This window comes from Bactrocera oleae, chromosome 6 (assembly GCF_042242935.1).
Source record: "Bactrocera oleae isolate idBacOlea1 chromosome 6, idBacOlea1, whole genome shotgun sequence".
NCBI classification, from domain to species: domain Eukaryota; kingdom Metazoa; phylum Arthropoda; class Insecta; order Diptera; family Tephritidae; genus Bactrocera; species Bactrocera oleae.
In genome coordinates, this window is record NC_091540.1 from 50,785,398 (window position 1) to 50,806,107 (window position 20,710).

Here is a 20,710-nt window from a genome sequence, read left to right on the forward strand (position 1 = left end):
ATTGAATGCTACTGTCGCGAAGGCTTTGTTCAGGTCTATGCTGTCAAAGGACGTGGTTATTAGATAAATCTGTAAAAATCAACAATCTGCTTAGATCACCGGCTTAACTGGTACTCCTTCTGCTGCAAGAAGGTGGGCTAATTGATCGAAAGAGTTTTCTGAATTTTATATTTGTAATGTAAATGAATATAAATGTTTTTTTTTCTAGCACACAACTGCCGATTATGTTATCTAAAATGTCAGATGTTGTCGGTTTCAATCCGAAATCTCTTCCTTAGATTCCAGACACGCTAGGCTTTCTCAAGCAAGTGTCTACAGGGAAGTCGTCGTCTTCGAGTAAATATATTAAGCATGCATCAAGAGACATCTGAAGAGCGTTCTTTTAGCAGATCCATTTGCAATCAGTCTCGAAGGATTTGAATCCTTTAGTCGTGTTATCAAATAGCCCTGATTAATATTTGTGTATTTTTAAGATTGATCTCTAAAAACTACTAATGACTTTCGACCGCTCAAATGGTTCTTCGTCCACTTTCTTAGCACTGGAGAATATGGTTATGGTTCTCCTCTTCGAACCTTTGCCTTCTCGCGGAGACCCCTGTTATCACTGAAGAAGCTCTGGCGACCGAACATTCAGCGCTATAACATAGTATAATGTCGAGCACATCGAGATGTTGATTTACCTAAAGAACGCATCCACGCATCGCGGCCTTTTAGGGTTATGGGTGTAGACTACTGTGGACCATTTTATTTCGAACCCGATACTCATAAGAAAGACTCTCAAAAATGCTACGTTCGCGTCTTCATTTGGTTCACCACAAAGGCTGTAGAGCTGGAACTAGTATAAGATCTTTCAACGGGCTCTTCTCTTGATGCACTTAAGCGCTTTAAAGCCACTCGTGGCATACCAAGTTGCATATGGTCGGAGAAGGCTACAAATTTTGTTGGCGCCAAGAGCGAGCTGAACGCGATCTATTCCTAGTTAAAATCATTGCAACCAGGTTCACGCTTACTGCCTCAATAATGGAGTTTTATACCATCTCGATCAGCATATTTTGGTGGTCTGTGGGAGGCAGCTGTAAAAATGGCAAAAAAGCACTTCTATCGCTCTGTTGGTTCATCGCTTCTTGATTTCGAAGAATTACATACATACTAGGGTAGGTCAAATCTCAGCAGTAATTACTTTAAGACCGCTTGTGCCACTTTCAGATTAGGTGTTTTTTGGATGACAAAGCAAGCTTGAAGGTTTCGCAACGTATAAAACGCAGAAGTAGCAATCCTAATATCAAGATATATTGTTTTGGTTTAATCACCAACTACTACAAGTATTAAGGGGTTCATCCCATGTGATAGGCTCAAAAATCGATTTTTTTTTTTCATGAATTGCTTTCTTAACATGTCGAGAATAGGTTCCGAACTGATTTTTAAAAATTCGAAGTCGTTTTAAAGACACAGCAGTTAGAAGAAGCTGTTCGGAGCGCTGAGTTGTTAGACTTGAAACTTTAAACGCGTTTTTCTCAAAACTGTGTTTTTCAAACTTTCCTCTATTGTATCTCAAAAACGGCACACACGCTTGGTATGAACTTTTTCCCAAATTTTCGATTTTTTATAGTAAAAAATAAAATAAGGGACAATTCGCAACTTTTTTTTTCAAATGTCTACCAAAAGTCCAATTTTTAGTATATATACTAGCTAATAGTCCATTCCGTGCATCTAGGCTTACAGATTAAAACGACGCTAATCTTTTGTTTCAGATAAGCCAATCAGACGAAATCGTGGTGGAAGTACGAGCAAAATTGGGCTTTGGCTGAAATTTTCTTCATGTAAAAGTAATGAAAAACTCCCAGCAAAAACACTTTTTCAAACACAAAGTTCGACATATTTGAATGAAAACAATTATTATTGTTTACACTTTAAATTAATGATATACATACATACATAATGTACTGACAAAGAAGAAAAATTAAATTTTGGTTTTTTAATCCAAGATGTTTGGGATTAAAATTTGTATATTTGTTTTTTGCTTTGAATGAGTGTGAAAAAATGTCAATTCTAAAACAAATTATTTTCTTAATCTGCTTGAAATTAAAATTTTTCCTTTTTATTTGCTAATCCGGTATCTGGGATTTAATTTTTTTATATATATTTTTTAATTCGATGCCGCATTAAAATTATTATTTTTTTTAAATAAAAAATTTAATTCAATGTTAGTTAAATTTATTATTTGCATTATTGCAACCCTGATTCCAAAACGTTTCCCTTACAAACAAACGAGAAATTACATTTTATTATACGCATTTATTTGTGTCCACATCATTTCTTTTAGTTGGTTCGTAAGTATTTTTTGTATTTTATCTCTTGTATTAATACATATTTTGCCATTCCCAACCAAATAAAAATAACTGCTTTCTCTTTCATTGCAATAGCAAGCAATAATTTACTTTTTAAGTCTGAACAAAATGTAAACAAATCGAATGCAGCAACAAATTACATAATAACTATCAAATTGATTAAATAAATTTTGTAGAAATTTGAGAAAACAAGAATTGTGTAGCACAGTGCAATGGATAAATATTAAAAGCGTTCGGCCATTTAGCTCAAAGCGTGTTGTCTGCTTAACAATTACACACTACAATTTCATATACATACAGATACGAACGTATTTGAAGTTCATACAAATCTAAGTGCCTCATATATTTTAAATGAGTTAATAAATATGTATATAATTTTTTGCATAAAAGTATAAATTTATATATTAAGGTTAAATAATACAATATAATATTATACATATATAGTATATAAATATCGACCGCCACAAAGTGATTTTTTTAAATGAGAATGTACATTGTTAATATTTAATTTTTTTTTTTTTAATTTTTGGTCTCGTTTTCGAAATTTTTCATTTTTATTGTTGTTTTCAGTGGCAAATTAAGTGATGCAACCCATTTCAAACTGGAAAACATACATATACTATACATATTTTGTACAAATTGGCGAACTGACAATGGTTGCGCCTTCTTCAACACTTACGATTTCTTTTTCGTCTACTTCAATAAGTTCTAATCGATTATTATAAATATATTTAGACTTCCACGGAAAGTTCTTGCTTTCAAATATCACCTGAACTATTAAATATATGTATGTATGTTGAAGTTCGAAACAAACTTTAATTGCAACTTTGCAGCAGCGTGTGATAGAATGCAAAAACAAAAACACATTGCCAGCAAAAAATATTTTCTTTCGTTCACATTTGCAATTATTTTTTAAACTCGAATACAAGTATCATAACGATGATAAAAAGTATTACCGAGAGAACGCCGATCAATATGAGCTTCTTCTTGCGCAGTTTGTTCTGAAATTGGTAAAAACAAAAAATATTATTTTCAAATCTTTACTAAAAAAAAAAGAAAACACGTTAACTTTTGTTGCACCTAAGCTCTAATAACCTTAACAGATACAAAAGTTTCCATACAAAAGCATGATTTTTATATTATTATATAGCAGCTATATGCTATATGCCAATTTGTTCCGAGATTGCACTTTCAACAATAGCGCATGCCAAATTTGGTGAAGATATCTTTTCAAATAAAAGAGTTTCTGAATTTTTATCTTAATTTTGATCCTACAGTTTGTATTACAGCTATAGTGATCCGATATCGGCGGTTCCGACAAATTAGCAGCTTCATGGCGAAAAGAGGATGGTTCAAAATTTTAGATCGATATCAAAAAAACTAAGAGACTTGTTCGCATATATACAGACAGATGAAGAGACAAACGGGCATGGCTAAATCGACTTAGCTCAACATGTTGACCACTGATATATATATTTTATAGTGTCTCCGACGCTACTTTCTGGGTGTTACATACTTCGTGGCAAACTTAATATATCCTGTTCAGCGATAGGTGCAACCACTGACTTACTTTATACGAACTGGCTTTACGCAGATTATCAGCACCCTGTGATACAAATACACTAGTCTGCTCCACAGACGATTCGATCGAGTCGACGGTTAGACCTTGTTCGTATACCATAGCACCCAGTTTCTTGTAAATCTCATTTACGCCTACAATATTTTCCTGTATAATATAAGTTAGTATAAATTATAAGTTGAAATTTTCTGCTTTATTTTTTCATTTACCTCCAGTTCACGTATTTGTCGCTCTTGCTCTTCCAGCGCTTGCAAATCGATTTCTTCCTGCATTTGTGTTTGTTGCTGTGATTGATTCGATTTACGATTGAAAAAATTATCCTCGAAGAATGAACCGCTATTGTTGCTGCCACTGGTACCGCCACCGCCACTGCCACTGCTGCTATTCGTGCCCGGTGGTTTACTAATATTATAGCTGTGTGCACGTGCTTGTCGTACAGCATTCTTTTCGATATCGACCGTCTTACGTTGTACGCCCTTTAAGATTTATAAATGATTTTAGTTAATTTATATTAAAAACAATTATATATCGAATTATTTATTTAAAATTCAAAAAAAAAACTTGTAACAATTTTTTTTCAGATAACCATATGGCTAATGTCTGAAAATATATAATATATAAAACATGTTTTTGTTGTTGTATGTACTGATTTCTTATAAGATCTAAATTATGACGACGAAAGGTAATTAGAGCAAGTTTTTTGGGATTAAAAATTTAATTTTATTTATAATAATAAATTATGATTTTTGATTCCAAACATCTTCGATTGAAAATTGAGAACATATTTTTAAATTTTAAAATTGGAGTAACAAATGGAAAAAATATTTTTCAAATTAAAACGCGGTATGGTAAAGGACTAAAACTAATAGCAATTTAATACAAATAAGACAAAAATAGCTTAACTATGTTGATATTTTGTTAAAAATAAGCTTTCCTTTTCAAAAGATAATTAAAATGCTAGAACACAAACGTGATATAATGTAAATTCTAAAAAAAAATTTCTGGTTTTTTCCTCTATTGTGTGGTGTATTTTTATTTACGAAGTTACATTTTTCGATGTTCTCTCATGTGAATAAACTATGGTCTAATGAAATAATTTATTTGTTTATTAGTATAATAATTATCGCCAATATATAAAACACACAATAAAGATAGCAGCGAATTAAGTTAAAACAGATAGTGAATGAGTAATGAAGACCAAGTACAGGAAAAAAGCGATAATAAGCATAAACACAAACGTTGAAAACAATGAAACCATATTTGCTTTTTTAATAAGTATATGCAATATGAGCAACTGCTTCGTGTGCTTCTTGCTAGCATACATATGTACATTGCTTTTACCTGAAATGCTGTTAAAGCAGCAGTGAATTCGTCAACCAAACGATCACGTTGTATTTTTAAATGACGTTCTTTGCACTTATCCACCTCTTTTAAGTGATTATTTGTATCCGAAACCAGCTGATGCGTGTAGGTCATTATTTGATGTCTACATTAAAATAAAGAAAAATATTAAATTTATAAACTGTTGTTAAAGTAATTTGGTAAACTCACAGCTGTTTCTTCAAATCGGGTGAATCCTGTGGGGTATTAAATTGGTTGACCATACGTTGCATGGTAGACACTGCAATTTGTTTACACACATTAATTACAAATTTACTCCAAAAAATTTATACGTTATATTTACCATTTTGTAATATTTTTTGTATGCTTGTTGCAATAGTTTGGGCAAGTCGTTGAAAGTCGGTTTCACTGAAACCAGCAGTTTGACCAGCAACAGCACCGTGGCCACCGCCACTGATGCCATTCTCCATATGCTGCAAATCCATGCTCTCGTAAGTAGACACTGTGGTTGAGTGTTAGTTGACCAGCAATGCAATGAATATTATATGTAAGCGCGTACGAAACAAAAATTGCTTGCTTGTTTTGTTTGAATGGAAGCCTTGTCTTTATTTCTTTATTGCTGTTCCTTTTGTGGTGTACAGATAAGCTATTTAAAGCAGTTATGCTTTTTATAATTACACCTCACAATATTACGTCGCACACACCTTTCTTTGTTGTACAAAATTCAATTATGGTGGGGGTATTTCCTTCAAGACCACTTACGTCGCCCACTTTCTATATGTTTTTGCTTTTTGGTATCATACGACCACTGGTACTATGCTACTGCTGTCTTTTAAGCCCTAACTTTTAACAATCAATGCCAAATATTGAATAATCTTTATTTATTTTGCAACGCATCTACAATTTGCTGCATTTACAAGTTCAATTAACTTTATATTTGCAATAAATTCAATATAAAAGTGAATCACTGTCTATTATATTCAAGTTTCAATTTTTTACAGATGATAAAACTTTTTATTTTCTTTGCAAAAAACTTCGTCAACTGCCTACTGTCAATTTTGAATAGAGATACCATTACACCTAGTCCAATAATTCGTAACAAATAATACCTAATTAAAATACATATAATTTCGATAAATTGTTGTGTTAAATTTACTTGTACCCTTTTTAAAAAATAACTTGTAGAAAAACAAACTTTTGTAATGCTTAAATATAGATTTAGTTAATATTTGTACTTATATTTTGCAAATAAAATATTTTCCTCCCCAATTCAAAGTCTTCTGGCAATGCTTTCAAACTGTTATATTTGTTTTTTCCCATTCGTTGTCAATTGTCATCGTGACGCATTGACAGAATCATTAAATGTCAGCGATTTTTTTTCGTTTCTCGATAAAAGAAGGAAAAGTGCGTTGAACAAGAAATAAGGTGTGGTTGAAAAACATAAATTTTACTATTAGATTAATGCGTTAGATTATAAAAAACTGTTAAAGTTATTTGAGAAAGTGTAAAATTTAAAGATTAAAGTAACAGCATAATGGCAGGACGTCTACCGGCTTGTGTGATCGATGTTGGCACAGGGTGAGTGAGCGAACATTTGCTGCAAAAAAGGAGGTCGCTGGTTCATTGATCACTGTATGTGTACTTAGTGGTGTACAAGCGGCCCCCACCAAAGCGATGTAAAAAAGAAAAAAAACATGCAAATATACTCCATATTTCGCACATTTCTCATAAATTAAAAAAATTCCATTTTACAGCTATACAAAGTTGGGGTATGCGGGCAACAAAGAGCCGCAATTTATTATTCCCTCGGCCATTGCAATTAAGGAGACAGCGCGAGTTGGTGACACTAACACCCGGAGAATAACGAAAGGTGTTGAGGATTTAGATTTCTTTATTGGCGACGAAGCATTCGATGCTACCGGATACTCAGTTAAGGCAAGTAAAAAAAAAAATTAACGCAATGACTAATGATGACTAATAGCACCATTTGAGATAACACTACAAAGAATTCATTAATTTAATAATGTTAACTTCGCTTACAGTACCCAGTGCGTCATGGATTGGTGGAAGACTGGGACTTGATGGAACGTTTTCTGGAGCAGTGCATTTTTAAATATCTGCGTGCAGAACCGGAAGATCATCATTTTTTGCTAACTGAACCGCCGCTCAATACACCAGAGAATCGCGAATATACCGCTGAGATTATGTTTGAAACATTTAATGTTCCTGGTCTCTATATCGCTGTGCAGGTGTGTATATGTTTTGCAAGAAAAGGAAATGTGGTCATATATGAATGCATATTTGATTTTTTCTAGGCTGTACTTGCCTTGGCCGCGAGTTGGGCCGCCAGGCCTGTAGAAGGACGCACACTAACAGGCATTGTTGTCGATAGCGGTGATGGTGTAACACACGTTATACCTGTGGTATGTGTTCAAATGATATATATGTAGCTATGGTCGTTCAATTGCTAACAGCGACTTATTGTATTAGTGCCTTTATCTTATCTGAGCAAAATAGCATTCGATTTGAACGTTCTATATGTCAATATTTATTGTATTGTTAATGGAAAAAGTTGCTATACACAATTGAAACTTTAAGGTATAATTTTTTCGTATATTTAATACTTTTCAGGCTGAGGGCTACGTAATTGGTTCTTGTATTAAACATATTCCCATTGCTGGTCGCAATATCACCTCGTTCATACAGAGTTTATTGCGCGAACGTGAAGTAGGCATACCGCCTGAGCAAAGTTTAGAAACTGCCAAAGCGATTAAGGAGAAGCACTGTTATATTTGTCCAGACATTGCCAAAGAATTTGCCAAATATGATACGGAGCCGGGCAAATGGATACGCAACTATACGGGTACTAACGCGGTCACCAAGAATCCATTCAGTGTCGATGTAGGCTACGAACGTTTCTTAGGTATGCAATATATGTTACATATATTTATAAATGGTCAATTTGACATTAATATATAATTTTTTTGTACATATGATAGGACCTGAGATTTTCTTCCATCCCGAGTTTTCAAACCCCGATTTCACCACACCACTATCAGAAATCGTAGACAATGTCATACAAAATTGCCCGATTGATGTACGACGACCCCTATACAATAATATAGTATTGAGCGGCGGTTCGACAATGTTCAAAGATTTCGGACGTCGTTTACAGCGTGATATTAAACGATCCGTTGACACACGCCTCCGAATCAGCGAAAACTTATCAGAAGGCCGCATTAAGGTATATATAGCTGAAAATTTCATAAAACATAATACTTCTATGACACTTTTCCTATTTTTAGCCAAAACCAATCGATGTTCAAGTCATAACACATCATATGCAGCGATATGCCGTGTGGTTTGGCGGCAGCATGTTGGCATCCACGGTAATTTTTCTTTATTGCTAACACATATAAGGCTTGTCTATGCTCATATGCTTCTTTTTTAACTTACAGCCTGAGTTTTATCAAGTGTGCCACACAAAGGCTGCTTATGAGGAATATGGTCCAGGAATTTGTCGTCATAATCCTGTATTTGGCACCATGACATAATCATATATGAATCAGACTGTGCTCGCAGAATTGTTTTCCACCTCTACCTACTATGCAATTTATAAAATTCCACTTATTTTAAAATTTCGTTTTAAGTACGTCGTACGTGCAATTTGGCATCGTTTACGAAAACTCACAACGGTTAGCCAGATCAAGTTGAGATTAACGCACACATCAACTTTTTTTTACGGATGAAATGTTATGTGTAAATCTTCGTAATACAATGAAATATATCTGTGTAATGTTGCTAAGTTGTAATGTAACTCGTCGTATGTAATACTTAAAGTCAATAACTAATGATCAAGCCGCATTTTTTGTCGTATTATTATAATTAGAAAAGTCTTATTATTGCTTATTATAATGACATAAAAGATAATTATTTGAATAGTGCCGACGCATTTATTGTAATGTTGGCACTTTTATACACATACATATGTATTTACGCTCTTTCAGCTGCTGAGCGCAAGTGCAAGTGTTGCAATTGAGTTGAATGTTCATTTTTTCTACGAAGTTAATAAACTATTATATTTAATTGCATTATTTGCATTACTTATGCAAGCGTTGCAAGTGTATGTTATTCTATTATTAACCTAAATTTTCATTTTTATGATCAGCTATGAAAAAGTGAAACAATATAGTACGAGAAAGTATATAACTAAATATTTAACATTTTGGCCAATTACAATTAAATTGAATAAAAACTATTAATGAATAGAAATGTGCGAATACACTGAAAAAAATATATTGTGTGAAGAATGTGATTCTTTAAGAGAATTAAATAAAATCAATGTGAAATAAAAATGCAAGTTTCATTTATTCAATTGTGATTTATTTAATTCCATAATACAACGGTTTGTATAGTTATGCTATATTCCGTTGCTTACTGTAAACTGAAGTCAAAGGAAAAGTTAGTGCAATAAATTTAAAACGATTTGTTTTGAGAATTCCTAAACAAGATGTCGTTGATAATATAATAAACATAATAACTTGAATGCCAACAATTATGTCCCAGCATGGATTTTTTGAAAATACTGATTTCTTCAGGCCTTCAGTGTCCTTGTAGGCCAAAACAGGCATGCAGCATCCTCTGAATCGTTCAAGAAAAGCTGCTAAGCTTTTAGGGCTTGACAAACCAGAACCGAAATACAGAGTCGATTTCTCCACGTAAATAAAAATATATTTTTGGGGGGGTTAGTATTTATTTTTATTCAAATTTGATGTTATGATATTACCTTAACAAATTTTAGTTAGAAAACAGGACGAAAAGAGATTTCGTCAATTATAAACGTCACTCGCTATTTCTTTGAGCGCCGCTTCACACAATTTTCTTTCGAATGCAATTTTGCAATAACAGTACACTTATTTCATGTTATTTAGCTGTTTATAATATGTCAAAGTGACAGCAATTGAATTAAATTGCAATTTTAAATTCTTCACATAAATAGAATAATTATGTATGTTTGTATGTTGTATGTATATGAATAGTTATTAAAAGTGTTGTAATAAAGTCAATAAATTGGTGGTGCTGACGTTAAGATTAGAGAACACACATAAATTTGTTTGCGAGTTTATAATTAAAATGTATTTATATTTGTTAACAGTAATTCATTTATTTTTCTTTTACATATATTTCTAAAAGCCATTGATTTATGCATATTTCTTTGTGTACTTTAGCGCACGCATGTGTACTATCAAGTAAAAGTGCGATTACATTAAATGTTACTTCTCTTCCTTTCCTATTAAAGTATTAAATTTGTTTAGTTATAAACAATTTTTGTTCATAATTTTTCTTTTTATCAAATTTAAATTCTTTTTCTAGTTTATATACTTTATAAAAAGTAAGTTCCAAAAGGCTTTTCCATTCGACGGGTATTTGTTCTGCGTTTAAGAGGTTGTTCTCCGCTTGATTTTTATAAACTTTGATAGAAGTGAATTGAAGTAAAGTTTTTGATTAGAATTGAATTGAAGGGGAATTGTAGTAAGAATTTTAACAGAAAAGTAGAAAATTAAAGGGAAAAGAAGTAAAGGCGCGACACATCAATTCAATCAAAGTAATCACTAGTGTCTTCTTCGGAACTGCCATTTTCTTCACCATCAGCCGTCTGCATGGGCTCGACAATACGGAAATTTTGCAAAAAATCACGCATAGCATCTACGATATTTGTCAGCGATTGTGTGAGTTCTCGATACGAAGCGCCACCTTCAGGATTGGCGACAGGATCTAAAATAATTGAAAAGATAGATTAATATTTTGAAGCATTTCGAAATGTGTGATTAATTATGTAATAAAAACACATTTTCTGTTTCTAATTATAATGTTAAAGTTTTCCGTTATTTGAAAAATAAGCTTTCCTTCATATTAGGCATGCCAATGAGTTGATATCTATATATATCTGCTATATTTTACTCTATGAAAACTTCAATTTTTTTTTTGTTTTGCAATTAACACACCTTCACCTGCGGCATTTTCCAAATTCGCATTCAATGCTTGAAGATGGCGATCCACCTGCGCTACTTCATCATCATCATGACCTAAATTGGCTTGTGGTGCGGGCAAAGCATGAGCACGTTCGGCCACAGCTTCTACTGCGGCATTTTGTTGCTGTTGCTCACCACCACGATTATTTAAATTGAAGGTCGGCATCAGCGATTCAAAAAACATGAGAACCGATCGATTTGGACCAGTTGTTGGGCTGCTAGACGATGATTTTCTATAATATAAGAATATTATCAATAACTATTTCAATGAAAGTCGCTGCGCTAACAAAAACAGTGTGCATGTTTTTATATGTTTTCAGACGAACAAAAGAACTACAGTTTTTGTTTAATTTAAATGAAAGCAAAAGGAGATAAATTGATAATAATCACAAAACTCCTTTTGTTGGCGCAGGCACGATGTACATTAAGATACTAGAGTTTGACTTAAAAAGAATGTTAATCACAATGTATACGTAAAGATAATACAAAGTCATATTGCCGAAATACAAAATGTCAATGGTGCAACAGTAAAAATATTAATATTTTTTAAGGATATGTTGCAAACCAAATTATAAATGTAATTGTATAATTATTTATTTCGTTATTTGTCAAATGTCGGATTAAAATAAAATAAATAAATTCAATAATTTAAAAATTGTGTGCTTATGTCTAGTTTTTTGTTGTTGTTTTGAATCCATTATTTTCAGATTTGTTCCGAATTGATTACATTAATTTTAAACTATGGCAAATCAAAAAGTATTTCTATTTAGTTTTATGTAACTGTACATCTTTACTATACTGTACTGTACATAGTATACAAAGTCTAACATTACTTGTGTACAAAGTTTAAATACCGCACAAGCATTGTATCTAAACTTTGCATTATGATAAGGATTTATCCAATTGTTCTTGTGTATACCGCTCATAGCAGTTCATCGAGTCCAGTGGCGGCAAAGGGTCATACATCATTATCGGATCCTTCTCCGCGCTGAGGAATGGAGCTAATGGTACTTTTTCCTTATAATCCGATAGTATCACATGACGTAAAATGGGGCGTGGCGGCGAGACATAACGCACAGCACGCTTCTTATTGTAATCGTTAATTATTTCATCCTTTTTATCAACTAGATCCAAAACTGCATTAACATTATGCTCCAACCAAGGCAACATATTATCCACACGCCACACCACTTTGGCTCGACAGACGTATAATGACACAAGCTGATGCAGTGAAGGTGATTGGCTATGAAATAGCGAGGGAGAGAGAGTACAGGAATTATTACAATTTATACAAGGTTATGTTAATAAAAATTATCAAATTTACCTGCTAGATATCGAAGAGTTAAAGTAAGATGATGTTATTACACGCATATCTGTCTGTACAGATAATTCATCCAGAAGCATACGCAGCACTCCAGGAAACATTAATAGTGCATACTGCAAAGCTTTATTTGATTTTTCACAATCTATTAGAAATGTAAAAATTTAATTATTAGTACAAAATATTTATGGATGAAAAATTATATCCACCTCCTGATTGGCAAAATAATGCCAAAGCATATGAGTATGCCATATTTGGTAACTGAGATAAGTTGCGCGCGACATCATATTCCTCGTAGAATTTTATAAGCCATGCATATTGCTTGCTACGCAAAGCATAGTAGTCAATAATCAGTACAATAGCAAGCGGATCAACTTTCGGATTCATATTCAATATTAACTTGGAAATTTCAAAAGCGGTGCGACAACAAGCACGAGCTTCCAAATATTGCGAATATTTAAACAGCGTAATAAAGAATGCTCGATTTTCTTGACGACGGTAATCAAGGCGACAATTGCCCGATGTCAAACTGAAACAAGGATGTAGTGAGTACTCTAGCACAAGTACGGCTCGCTCAATAAGTTCAGCTGCTAAGCTATAGTTCTCTGTCATTTTACCTATACATGGAATTATTATAGATAAATATATATATATATATGATTTTTATATAAAGTTTATACGTTTGTGCATAAAATTTTCATATTCGCTTATCACTTACATAATTCACTTAGCTGTATTAAAGAATCCACGTGATATGGGCAACGCCTTATCAAACTAATAAAGAATTCTGAATCAGTGCGTTCAACTGCTTGCAAAAATAAATTTTGTATTCCCTGATAGTATGCGCTGTGTTCGAAAGCAAACCATTGAATTTTCTCTAAAGGATTAATGTGAGCACGGCTAGGGCCTGCCAACTGATCCGGTGGCTGTACAGCTTTCATCGAAATAACGTTTTTCGGGATACGAGGCCATGAATCTTTGGCAGTTACCATGTATGTACACTTCAATGTCGATTTTTGACGGCCACGTTTGTTCCTAAAGTGAGAAATAAAAATTATTTATATGTAGAAGGCAACAAATAAATAGTAATACTTACTCAATTTTAACAACTCGTTTACCAAATGTTCGACGCATCTCATTTTGTGGATTTAAGTGTCTTACTTCTACCCTCAGCAATGAATGATCGACCTCTATTTTAGGAGGTTCCAAATTTTCGTTTTGGTTTGTGGCATCATTTACTTTGCCGATAAAGGAATCTATATCGCTTAGGTATTTATCTGTGAGCTAGAATATATTTTTGAATTGAAAGTACATTTTCAGACTGTGTAATACTAAGCAATATTCAACATTTTAGTGTCACATATAAAAACTTCATATTTTTTTGTATTTATATCCCTTTTTATTTTTATTATGCTCGCTTACTTGACCTAGTGCACTAGTAATATCAGTTTGCAACGACGGCAGGCAGTTCAAAATAAACAATCATTCATTCACACTTTTCTGTTCTTTATCTTACCTCATTATCCTCACTGCTTATGTGGTTGCCGGTGTACTTTGTCTTCTTCTTGCGCTTCTTCTTCTTCTTTTGTTTGGCTGCACCACCACCACCTGCCCCACTTGGTAGATTTGCCGCCGTTGAAGCATGCTCCGTTTCGTTGTCATCCTCTTTAACTTCGCTCTCCGAGAAACTTTGTTGATTCAACTGGTGTGATGTAGGTGGCATTTAAATGTTATGTTCGAAAGTTAATGTGAAAATATAGAACGAAAATAAAAACAAAATTGATATGCATCAAAAAGTTTCCCTCACTTTATAGTGTCAGAGTAAAATATAACATTTGAGAAATGATATTTAGCACCAACACTTGTATATCGTATTAATAGCAGCTTCCATCCGTTTCTGTGACTAATCTTAAAGGTGTCTGTTGCTAGTTGTCGTCACATATAATTGTTGTGAATGCGTGTCATTTGTCTCTATACTTTGACGATTGTTACCATTCAGTTGCTCCATTTTTCTATCTGCTTGTGCAATGAGTTATTATAATTACTTACCAGGTCAAAGGGATTCAAGTGCTTTCCCCGTGTTGTTTCCAGCTCATCATCGTCCTCACTAAGTTGATCATCAACGTTGCTAACTTTGCCATCGATTATTAAATCCTTTTCTATACCACTTTGCAATTTCTTAAGTGCGCGAGATGACATTTCAAACTCTAGGCCTTCGCCTTTTCAAAATCTAGGTACTTCACAAATTGTTATTAACACGCTTTTAAAACTGTGTATACGATTTAATTGTTACTAATTTTTTTAAATTTAATTTCCAAAAGTATTTGTATATTTATCTTCTACTACATAACAAAACTCGTCCAAGTCAATGTTAAGATAATTTGCGTGTTTTGATTGCAACCGATGTTGAGAGAAAATCAATATTCTTGAAAATTTTGTTGCGACCTCGTCATCAGCTCTACACTTTATTTTACTTCGTCAAGAAAGATGTGATAAAAACGAAATGTTCCGAAAAAAGTTATGTGTGTTTCTGTTTACAAATTTTGAAGTTTACTAGTTGATGCCATATCTATTGAAAATTATTCGAAAGACTTTAGCGAACGCTGCAATCCGCCCATCATTGAACGTGAGCTTATTATCCCAAATATTGTATTAAAGAAATTATCTTACTTTACTTTGTTGTTATAGCATGTTTTTTTTCCCCCACTATAGTGTAATGTGTAATTGTAATAAAAACATGAAATTTAACTGACAAAACGATTTATTGATTCTTCGCATGCAAAAGCTATCATGCTATTAGCGATAAGCGGTTGCCGCCAGCGATTTATAGTAGCAGCTGATACGTAAAATAAAAAAAAACATTGTCACAATATATTTGTACATATTTTGTTGATCATAATAAAAAAGAAATTGATTATATTAAGATAGTTAAAAACTCTGTTCCTCATCTTGTTTAAAAATGGACGAGTCTAATGGATTAATTTATGGCTTAGAATTGCAAGTACGATGTTAAAAAGCATTAAAACAATATCGTTGAAATACATTTATTATGCTATTTGTTCACAAAATAGGCTCGGGCATTAACTCCTCAATACGGCGAAGGAAATGAGGTACGCTTTTTTATAGCGACCAACTCATTAAAACCTACAAATCAAGTTCATCTACTGGAGTTTAATGAGGAGCAAGCAAATGTAAAATCGAAGGTAAATGCATATAAAAAAAATGTCTGTAGCACCTCAATTTACTTCTAATCTATATAGATCTACGAACATTCGCTTGGTGAAGTGTGGAAGTTAAATAGTAGCCCACATGATGAAAATTTGATTGCCTCCTGTTACAATGTACTTAAAGGTTCACAAGTGCAAACACAAGCGGCATTGCTTGAAATGCCTGCTGAAGTGGATGAACAAAATTTAAAAATGGAATTTCTACCTTGGCAGCACGTTGAAATACTCGATACGGAGGTAAAAATTATTAAATACATGTATACAACTTATATTGATACTAGTTACTTTTAGAAATATGGTGATAAAGTGAAAACTGTTGAGTTTCATCCCAGTCAGAAAAATACTTTAGCTTGTGTAGTAGATGGAAAAGTTGTTATTTTTGATCGTGCTGAGTCACAGACTCGTGTTGTAGCAGAAGCTGCGGCATCAAATGCTCAGAAGAATTCACCTTCTTTTACAACAGGAAAGTGGTCCCATCATCATCAAGGTCATCAGTTTTTTACACTACATGATTGTAATGTGCGCTCGTTTGATATACGTGACACCCAACACTGTGCGTGGTCCATTGAGGATGCACATAATCAACTAGTTCGTGATCTGGATTGCAATCCAAATAAGCAATGCCATATTGTAACAGGCGGTGATGATGGTGCAGTAAAAGTTTGGGATTGTCGTATGCCAAAAGAAGCAGTATTTTCACGTAATGACCACGCTCATTGGGTTTGGTCGGTACGATTTAACACATTCCATGACCAATTAATATTATCGAGCTCAAGTGATTGTAAAGTTTTACTGACATGTGCTGGTTCGGTAAGTTCAGAAGCATCTACTGATGCACTACCTGAGGAACGACGACGTGTACTCTCTGATGGTTTATTACAAACTTTTGACCAACATGAAGATTCGGTGTATTGCGTCGAGTGGAGCAATGTCGATCCTTGGATATTTGCGTCTCTGAGTTACGATGGACGTGTTTTAATCTCAAAAGTCCCAAAGCAATACAAATATCAAATAATATTGTAAGTTGTATTTATTGAACTTATACTTTTTGTATATTGTTTTAGTTTAATCTTAAATAAAATATATTAATGTACTAAATTACCTAACACCATTGCCTATCCCGTGTCCTCAGATGTACAGTCTGATGAGTCATTCGGGTTTGTGGTTTCAATGGAGCATACACGTTTGATTAACTCGTTTTCAATGGGTTTGCCATTATCCACGGCTTCTTCCATTTGCACATATTCAACAGTTGTGCTTTTCTTTAAAGAATCTTTGTTGGTTTTCGAAGATGTGTCATCAACATTAGCATAACATTCCACATTTTGTTTCTCTATACTCGATTTGGAACTCATCGCTTCGGTCTCATCTTCTGCTTCCTCTGCTAAACTGCTTCGCTGTGGCTGAGCCTCGGCGTATGCTAAAGGATACTGTTGGCTTAGCTTTTGTTTTATGGAACGCACCTTCCTAAAAACATAATCCAGATCCTTTTTCATTTCGGTTAATAGTTTCACATGTTTTTTGAAATCATCATTCGCATTTTTAAGACGACTTTGCGATAACTGGTTACAGTTTAACATCATTTCATTCGTTTTTTCAAACCGCTGCAGCCTATATTTGTAATAACCAACATTTAGAGATTGCAATAATAGTGCTGGAATTTGACTCACATTTGCTTTTGCGCTCGTATCATAGTTTCAACGTCTCCTTGATTGACTAATCCAGCCAATCCTTGAATAAAAACTTCAGCAGCCGTATAGTTGTGGAATCCTTCAAATTCACTTTCGGGCGTAACATTCTCCGTTGCGTTACCATTATTACTCTTTGCGGAAGGAGATTGCACTCCTTGAAAAGGTTGAGCCATTGAATCCCGATGTCCAGTTTGAAAACAAAGATTTACTTTATTTTCTTTTACGTTATTTATTGATTTTGTTTTCACTCTACTTTGATAAACCTAACATACATGCACTGCCAGAGATGTTACTACATTTCAATTGGTTGGACACCCCACAAAGCAATTATAATCATAAACTATAGATATATTTGTTAAGTCGTGAATTTATAAGTATATCCTTTTAATTATTAAATCTCATATTTAAGTAATGTAAATATTATCTTCGATTTATTATTACTTAAAATAACTTTTTTATTTCTTTGGGCTTGTCAAGTTAATTCGCTAGTGCCCAGTAGGCGTCTCTGGCTGAATTGCTGAATTTGTCTCCTTTCAAAATCTCCATTTTGTTTATAACTGTCAATTTATACAGCGAATGCGAGAAGAAGTAAAATAAAAAAGTCATCAAATAGAGAAAACAACTTAGTTGCGGAAAAATTTATCACAACTAAAAAAAATATTTATTGGCGACGAAAACTTCAAAAAATTTTGCAGATATTGCAATCGTTTAAGCCAGTGCTTAAATTACATATATCTAATAAAAATTCCCAGTTTTCTAAAATATAATGGCTCAGAACATCAGTCCAGAGCATAGTGGAGTAGACTCTGCGAAACAAGGTGCCAACTCCTGTGCAGCAAAGCATGGGCATGCAGTTAGTAAACGGTATGGCTGATATCATACCCCCAATATATATATATATGTATATACTAATAATTGATATTTTCTCTGTTTATAATAGTCTCCAAAAAGAGTTGATGAACTTAATGATGGCAACAGAGAAAGGTATATCAGCATTCCCCGATGGTGAAAATATATTTAAATGGATTGGTACGATTGCTGGTCCAGCCAATACAGTATATGTGGGTCAAAAGTATCGTCTCTCGTTGGAGTTTCCAAATTCATATCCATACGCACCTCCAGCAGTAAAATTTTTGACACCCTGTTTCCATCCAAACGTAGATCTAGCTGGCTGTATATGTTTGGATATATTGAAAGATAAATGGTCGGCACTATATGATGTACGCACAATCCTGCTGTCCATACAATCGCTATTAGGTGAACCCAATAATGACAGTCCGCTAAATGCTCAGGCGGCAATGATGTGGGCGGATCAAGCCGAGTACAAAAAATACCTGGATGCCTTTTACGAAAAACACAAGGACACATAAATTCTTAAACCCTGGAATAATAAAAGGCAGAGCGTTAGACGCTTTAATACAGAAAAAGTACGTTACATTGTTCATAATTGTCGGGTCGTGGTGTTGTTCTCGTCAGAATGGTCAAAGTCAACGAAAAAGTGTCTTCGCTGTGCTGATTCATACAACACATTTATACATTATTAATACACCATCAAACTGCATTATTATGAAATTCATCTGTAATCGATTTTATTTTATAGTTTAAAAAGTTTCTACGATCTGTTGTCAGTTCACTGCCGACGCTGCCATCGTAAGCCTGTGAGCAACCACACAACACAAAACATGTTAAGTCGTTTATTAAGAGATACATATGCGCTATTTATAAGAACATTTTAAGTAGGTATAATTAAATTTTTTAACAATGCTTTCATGTAATTATTTGCTATTATTTAGTATTTAAAAGTTTGTTCATACTTTTACATGACTCAATTAACACAACTATTCTTATTTAGACTTATTCATATTTCTGTAAAACACACTTGTGAGGCGGTTTTATAGCGAAACAGTCAAATAGTTTAAAATCAACATGTCTATTTGTTATTTATTTGTTTAGTTTCATATTTGATTTCCTTTTCGTGGATTTTACATTTTAGATGTGATGTTCATTTATAGGACACGCAAAACAAGCGCACCTAGCGTCTAAGTGGAATACACAGTTAAATAATTCATGATGCCCATTATAAATTAAATTGCTAAATAAATAAATAATTGTCAACATAAAATTAATTGAAATAAAATGAAATGTATTGATTAAATAATAAATAATTGTAACGGTGATGACCAACTTGGAAATGAAGACATTAAAATAGAATTGTATATCTGCACGACAGCTGAATTGAACTGTTTTTTTTTTCTGGGTGATATCGGTGATTTATTTAAATCGCTTTGTGGCTGGACCTTTTATATGCCATTTTTGTAGTTTGTACAATCTTTTTGCACTAATTCTCGTGTTTTAATAATAAATTGCTCATGATTAGTTTTGTAGAGTTGCGCTGCTTCGCTATTCAACGGATCGTCTGGGTTAGGAGAAGCTAATAGTAATTGAATGGAGAGTAGCATTGACTCTAGTGTAATAGCAGGATTGTAAGAACCGGCTGGGGGCATACGTAACAAATCCAAACAAATCTTGCCCGCTATTTTAAATAAAATAAGTTATGTTTAAATCAAAAATGTCAATAAACTCACAGTTGTCTATGTTTGGATGATAAATGGGCGTAGAGAACTTGAAAGTTGGTGGTTGGAAAGGATATTGGGTGCCAAAACTTATCTTAATTTGGAATACGCCGCCTTCGTATGGTGAACCTGCTGGTCCTGGAACTCTCGCCAATAAGTTTGAGTAATCGTCCTCATTTGATTCCGGCGCACAAGAAATACCTTCAATCAGTGGATCTCCAATATAAAATGAGAATATTCATTTACTACACTCTTACCATGATCAGCCTGATTCTTCAGCAATTGTTTAAGTTCAATTGGGATTCTCATTTTTTTAATTTTAACATTCATATTATTATAGTTAAAATTTAGTTTTTAAATCCTTTTATAAACAGCTGATTAGATTTGGCGCCACAATGTAAGTAGAGATAAGCGCTTGGTTGAATCCAATGATAGTTGAATCGATTATTTAGAAAGAGAACGGATTTTTTTTTAAATTTAGGAACAAGGATGTTTTCTGATGAAACTTATTGTATAGCTTGCTACATCATGTATCCTTCTAACCTGTAGAATTTCCGCAAACAAAATTTATTCGAAAAGTGATTTAATAAATTTTGTT

General features: G+C 33.4%; 7 protein-coding genes across 11 annotated transcripts; 3 read left to right on the top strand and 4 right to left on the bottom strand.

Annotated features, from left to right (window-relative positions):
• Nucleotides 1-2,275: 2,275 nt before the first annotated feature.
• Syx7 (syntaxin 7) lies at nt 2,276-6,290 on the bottom strand. Its single transcript, XM_014239437.3, has 6 exons — nt 5,612-6,290; nt 5,479-5,548; nt 5,269-5,413; nt 4,137-4,403; nt 3,919-4,074; nt 2,276-3,349 (listed from the first exon to the last, which is right to left on the bottom strand). Exons 1-6 carry the CDS (start codon nt 5,751-5,753, stop codon nt 3,254-3,256), a joined length of 876 nt encoding a protein of 291 aa, XP_014094912.2. The 5' UTR covers nt 5,754-6,290; the 3' UTR covers nt 2,276-3,253.
• Nucleotides 6,291-6,617: 327 nt separating this feature from the next.
• Arp3 (Actin-related protein 3) lies at nt 6,618-9,354 on the top strand. The gene is made up of 8 exons (XM_036359165.2): nt 6,618-6,846; nt 7,023-7,203; nt 7,311-7,517; nt 7,584-7,691; nt 7,900-8,191; nt 8,268-8,512; nt 8,574-8,657; nt 8,727-9,354. Exons 1-8 carry the CDS (start codon nt 6,803-6,805, stop codon nt 8,820-8,822), a joined length of 1,257 nt encoding a protein of 418 aa, XP_036215058.1. The 5' UTR covers nt 6,618-6,802; the 3' UTR covers nt 8,823-9,354.
• Nucleotides 9,355-10,377: 1,023 nt separating this feature from the next.
• On the bottom strand, nt 10,378-15,128 carry Nulp1 (Nuclear localized protein 1). 3 transcript variants are annotated; one of them, XM_070111133.1, is made up of 9 exons: nt 14,671-15,128; nt 14,138-14,323; nt 13,718-13,905; nt 13,340-13,656; nt 12,831-13,238; nt 12,625-12,766; nt 12,220-12,543; nt 11,280-11,533; nt 10,378-11,043 (listed from the first exon to the last, which is right to left on the bottom strand). In XM_070111133.1, exons 1-9 carry the CDS (start codon nt 14,818-14,820, stop codon nt 10,865-10,867), a joined length of 2,148 nt encoding a protein of 715 aa, XP_069967234.1. In that variant the 5' UTR covers nt 14,821-15,128; the 3' UTR covers nt 10,378-10,864. The 3 variants fall into 3 exon arrangements, with proteins under 3 accessions (XP_069967234.1, XP_036215057.2, XP_069967235.1); XM_036359164.2 differs by having other exon boundaries at nt 11,274-11,533; nt 14,671-15,125; XM_070111134.1 differs by lacking the exon at nt 10,378-11,043 and having other exon boundaries at nt 11,401-11,533; nt 12,134-12,543.
• Nucleotides 15,129-15,465: 337 nt separating this feature from the next.
• On the top strand, nt 15,466-16,946 carry LOC106620816 (EARP-interacting protein homolog). Its single transcript, XM_014239439.3, has 4 exons — nt 15,466-15,622; nt 15,693-15,824; nt 15,882-16,085; nt 16,140-16,946. The coding sequence occupies exons 1-4, from the start codon at nt 15,581-15,583 to the stop codon at nt 16,869-16,871; spliced, it is 1,110 nt and encodes a 369-aa protein (XP_014094914.3). The 5' UTR covers nt 15,466-15,580; the 3' UTR covers nt 16,872-16,946.
• On the bottom strand, nt 16,861-17,869 carry LOC106620817 (kxDL motif-containing protein CG10681). Its single transcript, XM_014239440.3, has 2 exons — nt 17,519-17,869; nt 16,861-17,459 (listed from the first exon to the last, which is right to left on the bottom strand). The coding sequence occupies exons 1-2, from the start codon at nt 17,710-17,712 to the stop codon at nt 16,964-16,966; spliced, it is 690 nt and encodes a 229-aa protein (XP_014094915.2). The 5' UTR covers nt 17,713-17,869; the 3' UTR covers nt 16,861-16,963.
• A 239-nt stretch (nt 17,870-18,108) lies between these two features.
• Nucleotides 18,109-19,774, top strand: vih (ubiquitin conjugating enzyme vih). Of its 2 annotated transcripts, XR_001330852.3 has the most exons (3): nt 18,109-18,403; nt 18,480-18,966; nt 19,140-19,774. XR_001330852.3 is itself a non-coding variant. In XM_014239443.3 (2 exons), the coding sequence occupies exons 1-2, from the start codon at nt 18,306-18,308 to the stop codon at nt 18,907-18,909; spliced, it is 528 nt and encodes a 175-aa protein (XP_014094918.1). In that variant the 5' UTR covers nt 18,109-18,305; the 3' UTR covers nt 18,910-19,774. The 2 variants fall into 2 exon arrangements, 1 of the variants encoding a protein (XP_014094918.1); XM_014239443.3 differs by having other exon boundaries at nt 18,480-19,774.
• Nucleotides 19,662-20,688, bottom strand: LOC106620820 (ubiquitin-conjugating enzyme E2 T). 2 transcript variants are annotated; one of them, XM_070111137.1, is made up of 3 exons: nt 20,370-20,688; nt 20,125-20,328; nt 19,662-20,072 (listed from the first exon to the last, which is right to left on the bottom strand). In XM_070111137.1, exons 1-3 carry the CDS (start codon nt 20,440-20,442, stop codon nt 19,840-19,842), a joined length of 510 nt encoding a protein of 169 aa, XP_069967238.1. In that variant the 5' UTR covers nt 20,443-20,688; the 3' UTR covers nt 19,662-19,839. The 2 variants fall into 2 exon arrangements, with proteins under 2 accessions (XP_069967238.1, XP_069967239.1); XM_070111138.1 differs by having other exon boundaries at nt 20,125-20,313; nt 20,370-20,681.
• Nucleotides 20,689-20,710: the final 22 nt, after the last annotated feature.

What these genes read in the sequence shown, in the direction of transcription:
- Syx7 (XM_014239437.3), bottom strand. Translation starts at nt 5,753, where the DNA reads ATGGATTTGCAGCATATGGAGAATGGCATCAGTGGCGGTGGCCACGGT. An exon ending in CCCGATTTGAAGAAACAGCT is followed by an intron (nt 5,414 to 5,478) that starts GTGAGTTTACCA and finishes ATTTTAATGTAG; the next exon opens with ACATCAAATAATGACCTACA. An exon ending in GACAAATACGTGAACTGGAG is followed by an intron (nt 4,075 to 4,136) that starts GTAAATGAAAAA and finishes TATATTATACAG; the next exon opens with GAAAATATTGTAGGCGTAAA.
- Arp3 (XM_036359165.2), top strand. Translation starts at nt 6,803, where the DNA reads ATGGCAGGACGTCTACCGGCTTGTGTGATCGATGTTGGCACAGG. An exon ending in TAACACACGTTATACCTGTG is followed by an intron (nt 7,692 to 7,899) that starts GTATGTGTTCAA and finishes AATACTTTTCAG; the next exon opens with GCTGAGGGCTACGTAATTGG. An exon ending in AGGCTACGAACGTTTCTTAG is followed by an intron (nt 8,192 to 8,267) that starts GTATGCAATATA and finishes TACATATGATAG; the next exon opens with GACCTGAGATTTTCTTCCAT.
- Nulp1 (XM_036359164.2), bottom strand. Translation starts at nt 14,820, where the DNA reads ATGTCATCTCGCGCACTTAAGAAATTGCAAAGTGGTATAGAAAAGGAT. An exon ending in AAACGAGTTGTTAAAATTGA is followed by an intron (nt 13,657 to 13,717) that starts GTAAGTATTACT and finishes TTCTCACTTTAG; the next exon opens with GAACAAACGTGGCCGTCAAA. An exon ending in AACTCTTCGATATCTAGCAG is followed by an intron (nt 12,544 to 12,624) that starts GTAAATTTGATA and finishes GCTATTTCATAG; the next exon opens with CCAATCACCTTCACTGCATC.
- LOC106620816 (XM_014239439.3), top strand. Translation starts at nt 15,581, where the DNA reads ATGGACGAGTCTAATGGATTAATTTATGGCTTAGAATTGCAA. An exon ending in TTTATGGCTTAGAATTGCAA is followed by an intron (nt 15,623 to 15,692) that starts GTACGATGTTAA and finishes TTCACAAAATAG; the next exon opens with GCTCGGGCATTAACTCCTCA. An exon ending in AAGCAAATGTAAAATCGAAG is followed by an intron (nt 15,825 to 15,881) that starts GTAAATGCATAT and finishes TAATCTATATAG; the next exon opens with ATCTACGAACATTCGCTTGG.
- LOC106620817 (XM_014239440.3), bottom strand. Translation starts at nt 17,712, where the DNA reads ATGGCTCAACCTTTTCAAGGAGTGCAATCTCCTTCCGCAAAGAGTAAT. An exon ending in ATACGAGCGCAAAAGCAAAT is followed by an intron (nt 17,460 to 17,518) that starts GTGAGTCAAATT and finishes TTACAAATATAG; the next exon opens with GCTGCAGCGGTTTGAAAAAA.
- vih (XM_014239443.3), top strand. Translation starts at nt 18,306, where the DNA reads ATGGCTCAGAACATCAGTCCAGAGCATAGTGGAGTAGACTCTGCGAAA. An exon ending in GGGCATGCAGTTAGTAAACG is followed by an intron (nt 18,404 to 18,479) that starts GTATGGCTGATA and finishes TGTTTATAATAG; the next exon opens with TCTCCAAAAAGAGTTGATGA.
- LOC106620820 (XM_070111137.1), bottom strand. Translation starts at nt 20,442, where the DNA reads ATGAATGTTAAAATTAAAAAAATGAGAATCCCAATTGAACTTAAACAA. An exon ending in GAAGAATCAGGCTGATCATG is followed by an intron (nt 20,329 to 20,369) that starts GTAAGAGTGTAG and finishes TTTATATTGGAG; the next exon opens with ATCCACTGATTGAAGGTATT. An exon ending in TCATCCAAACATAGACAACT is followed by an intron (nt 20,073 to 20,124) that starts GTGAGTTTATTG and finishes TATTTAAAATAG; the next exon opens with CGGGCAAGATTTGTTTGGAT.